The sequence below is a fragment of the Octopus bimaculoides genome, chromosome 21 (assembly GCF_046866305.1).
Source record: "Octopus bimaculoides isolate indiv1 chromosome 21, ASM4686630v1, whole genome shotgun sequence".
Classification (NCBI taxonomy): domain Eukaryota; kingdom Metazoa; phylum Mollusca; class Cephalopoda; order Octopoda; family Octopodidae; genus Octopus; species Octopus bimaculoides.
The window spans coordinates 22435620-22445619 of NC_142948.1; the positions used below are offsets into that span (position 1 = coordinate 22435620).

General features: G+C 36.6%; 1 protein-coding gene across 1 annotated transcript in view; it reads left to right on the forward strand.

The window, feature by feature from the left end:
• LOC106876862 (monocarboxylate transporter 12-B) overlaps positions 1-10000 on the forward strand; it is a 100922-nt gene that overhangs the window by 57936 nt on the left and 32986 nt on the right. Inside the window, exons 4-5 of the mRNA XM_014925595.3 lie at positions 2148-2391; positions 4795-5723. Of these exons, the coding sequence (XP_014781081.1) occupies positions 2148-2391; positions 4795-5723 (1173 nt within the window). The remainder of the gene's footprint in view (positions 1-2147; positions 2392-4794; positions 5724-10000) is intronic.

Sequence of the window (10000 nt, forward strand, 5' to 3'; positions counted from 1 at the left end):
GTTGTGTGTTTGAGTAAATTTGTGTTTTTGTTTAAATACTTTCAAAGGAAATACATCAAGGAAAATAAACCACAGCCCGCTTCCGGATTAAACACTTCCGAATATATTGCTTATTTTTCTTTTGGAGTGCCTGTATTTTTCTTTCATGGTTTTTTTCTTTTTGTTACTCTATTTTTTTTATTGTTGTACAGAGAAATAAAGGGCTATGCCCTTGACATTGAGATTTGTGGAAGAATAGGGAGAAGCTATCCTGAGACAGGTTATTGAGCCCTAACGTTCGCAACAGAAGGGGGTTCCAGCGTCCCTTTGATGGCATCCATTGCTTTCTCACTCTATAATAATAATAATAATAATAATAATAATAATAATAATAATAATAATAATAATAACAACAATTATAATCGTTTCTGCTATAGGCGCAAGAGTCGCTGAGTGGCAAGTAGCTTGCTTACCAACCACATGGTTCCGGGTTCAGTCCCACTGCGTGGCACCTTGGGCAATTGTCTTCTACTATAGCCTCGGGCCGATCAAAGCCTTGTGAGTGGATTTGGTAGACAGAAACTGAAAGGAGCCCGTCGTATATATATATATATATATATATATATATATATGCGCGCGTGTGTGTGTGTGTGTGTGTGTGCGTGCGTGTGTGCGTGTGTGTATGTATGTTTGTGTGTCTGTGTTTGTCCCCCAACATCGCTTGACAACCGATGCTGGTGTGTTTACGTCCCCGTAAATTAGCGGTTCGGCAAAAGATACCGATAGAATAAGTACTAGGCTTACAAAGACTAAGTCCTGGGGTCAATTTGTTCGACTAAAGACGGTGCTCTAGCATGGCCGTAGTCAAATGACTGAAACAAGTAAAAGAGTATAGGCACAAAGCCTGAAATGTGGGTAAGGGAACTAATCGATTACATCAATTCGCTTGTACTTAATTTATCGACCCCCTCATAGGATGAAAGGCAAAGCCAACCCCGGCGCAAATTGAACTCAGAAAGTAGAGGCAGACGAAATACTGCTAAGCATTTTGTCCGGCGTGCTAACGGTTCTGCCAACTCGTTTCCCAAATAATAATAATAATAATAATAATAATAATAATAATGTGGAATCTGAAGACGAAAACAATACCTATTGTCATAGGTGCCCTGGGAATGACAGCGAAACGGGCTGATTACTACCCAGCTCAGATACCAGGAAACCCCAAAATGGCTGAAGTTCAAAAGATAGTGCTCATAGGAACTGCCCATATCCTACGTAAAATACTGTCTATGTGAGCTCAAATTTTAAAGCAAACACATAATTTTCTTATGGTTTCTTAAACATTCACTAGAACAAAACTGTACAAATCCAAATATATGGTACCCTAGGCATAACACCTACATGAACTTCTAACTTGTTGTCTCTTGAGGTCTCTGAGTGAGACTTGGATCCAACTTGTACAAATGCAAAGCAAAAGTCAAACATAAAATAATAATAATAATAATAATAATAATAATAATAATAATAATAATAATAATAATAACAACAACAACAATAATAAAGCCCTGATGCAGTTCCAGGTACTGGGTCTCATGTCTTCTAATTTTAACTGATTGGAAGTGTTGTCATGTACATGTTTTGTATTGGTATAGAAGATGAGTTACAGTTATCGTGACTTGATAAAGAGTACAAACCCCCGGTAGACACAATATCTTCAGTGAACAGCCTCACGATATTGTTTACTGTGCAACCTCTATAATAATAATAATAGAGGCTTTTTGATATCGAGACAGGGTCTCGTATTTAGGACCAGTACTCCACTTTATAGATTTCTCCAGTTCCAAAGGACGAAAAGCAAAGTCAACTACTCTATCATTTAATCAAGCAGTCCTTTATTCTTTCATTCTTACTCACAATCCCCACCAAAACCAATAATCAGTTATTCCTTCAATGAATGATCACATTAAAGTTACTCCCCGCCACACACAATTTATCTTTCATTTGTTATTCTGTCGTTTGTTCATTTAATCATTCTTACATTCTTTCACTTCTTTATTCTTTCACTCCTTTATTCTGTTATATTCGATTAATAACTTCACATAAACCATTATCCATTTATTTCAATGTGATTTTACTGACGTCTTGTTTATTTCTTTCTCCATTTTCAGGGGTAGGCAGGTCTTTCGTATATACCCCAAGTGTAGTGATAGTCACCATGTACTTCAACCACGCCAAGAGTACGGCCTATGGTGTGGCTAGTGCCGGAAGTGGTCTGGGAATGTTAATTGTTCCACCAATATTGCAGCTTCTCTTCACCAAACATGATTTCTACAGTTCCATGCTGATGCTGATGGCGGTGGCGTTGTTTCTGTGTGTCGGTGGCAGTCTCTATCGACCACCTCCTTTCAATCAGTATGTATAACATTTATGTCATGCATTTTACAATTCGTTTATATATATATATATATATATATATATATAAGTATTCCATCTGGTGAGAGATGAATATTATTTAATAAACACAACATATGTTTTTATGTGCTACTATTAGTTTCATGTGCTGAGAACGTGCCAGTGTTTCATAACACGCATGGTGTCCCAGCACAACCATCAGACGCTGCTCAATTGGCATAACGAACTAAAAATGGGACGTGAGAAAACATGATTAAAAAGTATGTATAAAATATGGAAGGTTGAAAAACCGGAAAATGAAAAAGAAATTAGAAAGAAGCAAAAGGGGAAATAAAAGTTATTTCCATTCGACCGTAAATTATAAGGTTGAAAAGATAATGGCTTAGAGCTTATGGTGGTTCGTTATGGCATGTGGACAGTGTCTGACGATCGTGCTGGAACACCAGACGTGTTTATATATATATATATAAAGACTGTCATACCGGCCATGACGAAGGGAAATAGCCCTGAAACTCGAGTCGCCTTTATATATATATATATATATATATATATATATATATATATATTTATATTTATATATTTATATATTTGATCCTTTATATTGAACACTCAATATTTCATCTACATTCAATACTTTATTTCATGGTGCCATCCATTTTTATTTTTATTTTATATTATATATTGTATATTATATTATATATTGTATATTCCATATTCTATACCCCACATTAGTTCTGCAGGAATATAAATAAAACATAAAAAACAGACAGTGTTGGAACTCTTTTAGGCAAAATAATATATTCCTCTATACACAATCATACAAAAAAATCCACCCTTTTTTTGTATTTATTTTTACTCGCATATATATATATATATATATATATATATATATATATATATATATATATATATATATATATATATATATATATATATATATATATATATATTCAACATACGATGAAAGTAAACAAAGTTTGCTTTAGAAGCGTTGAGATGCATTGGAAGATACGGAAATATTTATTCTCAAACGCATGGTAATGCTAATACAATAGCATGAACAGAATAAACTATACATATATTGCAGAAAAATTCATATATTAAGTTCAGGAATAATTCATGAGCGTTTTTTTTTTTTTTTTTCAAATTTAAAAAATGCACGCAGAAATAAAACGCAATGGTAAAATATGTTATTTGCAAGAGAATTTTTTTGTTCAACAAAATAGTGTTTAATTTTATTGATTTTTGTGTATTTTCTTATCATTAAAATGGAATGTCAATTGGACAAAACTGAGCATTTTCGACACCTTTTGCTTTTTGCATTTAATCGAGCTGTTAAGCCGGCTGAAGCTGCTTATAAGATTTGTGCTGTGTATGGAGAAGGAGCAATGCTTCAAAGTACCCCCCGCCGTTAGTTTTCGCGCTTCAAAAATGGTAATTTTGATCTCAAAGACGGATCAGACACCGGTCGACCAATTGAGTTCGATGAACCTTGCCCATTGAGGGAAGGTGGTTCACCAGTCTTTCTTTTTTTCACCAATCCATCTGCTCCGCCAATTCTCTGGTCGTTTGAAGTGCGAAAACCAACGGCGGTCGGTTCGATGAAGAACGGATGAGGAGTTCGATGAAGAGCGAGTGAATCCTCTTCACGAAAATCAACGTCAAAATGCTCATGAATTCTTCTTCACCCAATATATACTAGTTGTGTATCCCGTCCTTCCCGGGTAATTTTCACGATAAAAGACGGGATTTTTCAATTCCTGTTCTAGTACATATTAGGAGGAAGCTTTATATGAAAAATTTCTTTAAAATTTATAAATACCCCTCCCTGCATCCGGACCAGTTTTATCCCTTTTTTCTTTCCTTTTTTGCACTATGCACCTTTCCGGTAAAAAGGATTTTTTTGAAATTCTATAAATTTTTTTCAAATCCTCGTCCCCCACTCAGTACCGATTTTGGCCAATTTTTTTTTTGCATTGCACACTTAAAAATGATGAGCGAAGCCTTGAATGTTTTAAAAAAGAAAAAGTTAGGGAAATGGCCATCACCATCACAATCCTCACTTCCTTTATTTTAAAACAGAAGATGAAACGTAATTTAAAAACAATTAAGAAATCTTTAAAAATATTTTTTCATTAACCCCGCCCCTCTGTAAATCCTAAAATTTCGATTTCTTTTCCAAATGTTTTTAAAATCATAGTTTTAAGATATGATAGTCCAAATCTGCATTTTGTTTGTTCATAATTTCAAAATAATTTTCAGGTGAAAAGGTGGGTAATTTAAGTGAGGTTTACTGTTGTTTCTAGCACACCCCACGACCACCTACTACCTTACTCGTTTCTTTGTTTCTCTCTGACATGTATTGATGCTTTTCAATATTTTTTCTCCTCGTATTTTATATAGAGAGAATATATGTTTACGAAACAGTCCGGAGACAGATCGACTCTCAAGAACACAAAGTGAAGATCCAGATAAATACTCACCTGCACCGTACCATGACATCGAACCTGGAACGCCATCTACAATTCTTTCAATGGATACCACAGAGATGACCACCACAACGACGGTAACCACGCTTCTGAAGGAAACCCAGCAAGACGTCAACGAAAATCTGCAAAACGACCGACAGCTTCTGGACCTTCAGGAGTCGGTAGAACCAGACTCACGATTTCGTAAAAAACTTTGTCATATTTTATGTTGTTGTTGTAGTAACAGTCACCGGCGACAACACCATCATAAGCAAATTCGGTCGAAATCGAAGTCGAAATCGAAATCAAAATCGAAATCGCTCTCGGAAGACGACTGCGAATGCTGTAATTGTCACAAAAACAGGACGATGAAACAAAATCGCAAAGTTCTTATAGATTTAACTCTTTTAAAAGATCCTATGTTTCTAATATTTGGTACAAGCCTTTGTCTTTTCACCCTAGGCTCGCAGTCGTCTGCTGTGTTTGTCCCAGCGCTTGGCAAGGAAAAAGGTTTAGATAATATCAAAGCAGCATATTTGATATCGATTCTTGGTGTTACCGATGCTGTGGCAAAGATCTGCGCTGGGTTTTTACTTGATCACAAACCTTTGCAAAAATATCGGCGTTTTTTATACAATCTCAACGTCTTTCTAATATCAATTCTCATCATACTGTGTCCATTTATGGAAAATTTTACCGGATTTGGAATCCTTTGCGCCGTTTATGGTGTATTAAATGGAATTAATGTGTCTCAAAAAGCAATAATGCTTTCAGAAATTCTTGGAGAGGAAAATATTTCCAGTTCTTTCGGACTTACCATTTGTTTCCAGGGATTAGGTGCTTTAAGTGGACCCCCTCTATCGGGTAAGTTATACCCTTTGTGTTCTCATTGTCTCCTGCAGTACTTTATTGTTTCAGTTCGATTGTCCATTGTTTTGATTATTCCATGTCAAACTATCCACCATTTATAGATGGGAAGAATCCCTCGTGAGCCGAGAATGATGTTAACCTTATATTAATGGATGTTCTTTGGCATAACGACAACACACATACACACACAATACACACACAAATCGGCCATCTCCTACGCACACACACACATATTCCACAACACACGTACGCATACATATACAACCACCAGCCATCTCTCAAGCACACTCCTCTTGTAGCACATACAGTCACCAGAGACATAAGCACACCAACACTCTCTGTAAATCTCACACCACACACACCTCAGCCACAACATGCATACATCCACACAATGTAAACACATACATACCATTCCACTCACATAGAGGCACACATTCTGATTTTTCAGTTTAAGGTAAGTAGCCGAGGCAACAATTGCCATTCGATTTGGTTATTACCACCGATTAATGTGACTTGAAGTAAAGGAGAATAAAATGGTCTACTCAGAAATACTATGATTTGAAATCTTGAATCATGAATCGTTAGTCAAATGCTTTAATTACTCTGCCATTGGAGTAGAGCGCTGGCCTGAAGATAAATTATTGAGTAAAATTTTCTGTCCTCTACTATTTTTCTCTCACTCACTCTCTCTCTCTCTCTCTCTCTCTCTCTCTCTCTCTCTCTCTCTCTCTCTCTCTTCATCCCCTTAACAGTGTCGGAAGCCCTGTCAAAGGGTTATGGGCATATCCCAACCTTCCTTCCCTGATTAAGTCATGTAAACACCTATCCTTATATAAATAACCAAAATTTCAAGACACGATGTGAAGCGCCATATCTAGGAAACTGAAGTGGAGTTGCTCGACTAAAACCCATCTAGGCAGTGCCCCAGCATGGTCGCCATTCAATAACTGACAAGAGTAAAAAATAAAAGATAACAAATAGACGCAAGTGTGGATGTGTGGTAAGAAGCTTGCTTCCCAGCCACATGGTTCCGGGTTCAGCCCAACTGCGTGGCATCTTGGGCATGTGTCTTCTATAGTCTCGGGCTGACCAAAACCTTGTGAGTGGATTTAGCAGACGGAAACTGAAAGAATCCCGTCGTATACATATATATATATATGGGGGGTGCGCGTGCGTGTGTGTGTGTATATGTTTGTCGCCCCGCCATGTCCTGACAACTGATGCTGGTGTGTTTATGTCCCCCATAACTAAGCGGTTCAGCAAAAGAGACCGATAGAATAAGTGCTAGGCTTACAAGGAATAAGTCTTCAGGTCGATTTCTTCTATAAAAACCCTTCAAGGCGGTGCTCCAGCATGGCCGCAGTCAAATGATTGGAAAAAGAAGGAAAAAATTAAAATACGAGATGACATTTTCATTGTGGTTCAAAGGATTTCGCTTTGCAGTTACGTGGTTACGGGTTTGATTCCGATGTACAGCACATTCGACAAATTTATTCAGCTATAGAAAAATTCAGCCATGTCAGTTAAATTAGGTGCACGGAATGTGTATGTGTGTGTGTGTGTGTGTGTGTGATAGGTTCTTCCAGTGACTGCTACCACCTCTACATTGTCATTGAGGGCTGCCCATAGCGCCCTAGCGGAGTCCATTCTGTTGCTATTATTTCAGCTGGGGTCTTCGATATGACTTCCTACAGGTTCCGGAAGATCTACAACAGTTCTGGACCGTTGTTACTCTTCATTCCCCAAACTAAGATGTGTGTGTATATATGGTGACTGAGGAAGGCTAATACGAAATACTACATTACTTGGTCCATAGACATGCAAAACCAACATCACATGACAACCGATGCTGGTGTGTTTACGTCCCTGTCACTTAGCGGTTCGGCAAGAGACACCGATACAATAAGTACTAGTACTGGGATCGATTTGCTCGACTAAAGGCAGTGCTCCAGCATGGCCGCAGTCAAATTACTGTATGTATTTATGTATGTATGTATAAATTTAGCCGAGGAATCATTGTATATATATTTGCTCTCTATTGATATGAATATGTCTAAATGTCTAACTTGTCCTTTATACTTGAGATTTATGCGGTCATCTGATGAGAACGGTTTTCTTTGTAATGATGTAATGTTTTCATTGATTAATTAAAGGAGTCACTCGAAACGGCCGTAATGAATAAACATCTTTGTTACTCATTAATATTTTGCTCACCTACCATGGAATCTACACTTTGGAAAGTATCTTTATAAAATCAAGAGCGGATTCGATAAGTTATATCGTGCCATCTACATACACTGCATGAATATCGGGTGGAAAAAATTCTATGTCAAGTTTGATACTCAACTAATATTGTTTTAGTGTGCAGGTCGTCCTAACAAGGTGCCTCAATTTAAGTACCTAATTCAACTGAACCTGAATTGCATTATATATATATATATATATATATATATATATATATATATATATATATATATATATATATATATATATATTTATGTACATGTGTGTTTGTGTCTGTGTTTGTCCCCACTACCGCTGGGCAACCGATGATGGTTTCTTTCCGCCCTGAAATTTGGCGGTTGGTCAAAAGACACCGAAAGAATAAGTACCACGCTTTAAAAAAGTACTGGGTCGATTCGTTCAGCTAAAAGTCCTTCAAGGCGGTGCCCCAGCATGACCGCAGTCTAATGACTGAGACACGTAAAAGATGAAATATAAGATGGTATAACATACATACATACATACATACATATATATATGCATACACACACACACACACACACATATATATATATATATATATATATATATATATATATATACTTAGTGTTAATTTGTTTTGTATGCATTCATATGTCTAGTTTATTGGGTGGTATTAGATTTATGGCATATAGAAGTGTCTTGGTATTTTATTTATAGAGTTTAGACTTTATAAAGCCATATCATGTGTTACAATATATCCGTTTATGATGCACGGTTAATATTGGTGGTTGTTGTATTAGCTGGAATAATAGAAATTTATGTCTTAAGAATCGTGTTGTTTATTTGGGTTGCAGTAAAGGAAAATATTATAACTGGTTGAGTGGTGTAACACATATATGGGAAACTGGAAAATGTCGCAATGATAATAATAATAATAATAATAATAATAATAATAATAATAATAATAATAATAATAATAATAATAATAATAATAATAATAATAATAATAATAATAATGATAATAATAATGATAATAATAATAATAATAATAATAATAATAATAATAATAATAATCCTTTCTGCTAAAGGAAAATGGCCTGAAATTTCGTGGGGAGTGGACTAGTAGATTACATCAACCCCAGTGTTTCACTGGTATTTAACTTATCAACCCCGAAAGTATAAAAGGCAAAGTCGACCTCGGCGGAATATGAACTCTGGACGTAAATACGGACGAAATGCCGCTAAATTCTGACATATATATATATAGGGTGGGGTAAATAAATTGTCTAAATTACGCAAAAATGAAAATAACACGGACATCTCATTTTAACAGATATATTTACCAAAATTACATAAAAATATCTTGAAATACTAAAGAGTTAATTTATTCAATAAAATCGCCATTGGTTTCAACCACACCCTCCAAACGACTTCTGAATCTCCTGAAACTCTTCCGTTGGGGCTCCTTGTTTAAGTTTGTGAATGCTGCCATAATCTTTGCTTTCAGTTCATCTTTGGTGTTACAAGTTCTGTTGGTCTCTCGCTCAACTGCGCTCTACACATAATAATCAAGGGGGTTGCTGTCTGAGGAGCTAAGTGACCAGGTGTTAGGAGTAATGTGGTCGCAGAAATTGTCTGACAGCCATGACTAGGTTCTTCTGCTTGTGTGGCATGGTGCAGACTCTTGTTGTCAGACATAGGGTCTTCCAGCAGTCACCCTCTTGACCCAGGGCAGCACTACCTCCTCCAGGCACTTGATGTAGGTCTCCGTGTTAAATCTGAGGCCGTATAGAAAGTTGAATGGAGGCATAACGTCACCACCGCTGGTGATCACTCCAAACACCATGATGTTGAGTGGATGTTTGATCTTTATCATTCTCGGTGCATGTTTTGGTGACACGGACAGCCAATGGTTGTTCTGTGTGTTCACCATTTGATCCTGGCAGATTTCTTTTCTTATCAGAACGGTTAGAGTGAGTTTTCCGAGCTGCCGTACCTTCGTAATCACCATTAGACTCATCCAACTCTTTCCGAATCCTCTGCACTGTCCTCAGATTGACACCCAA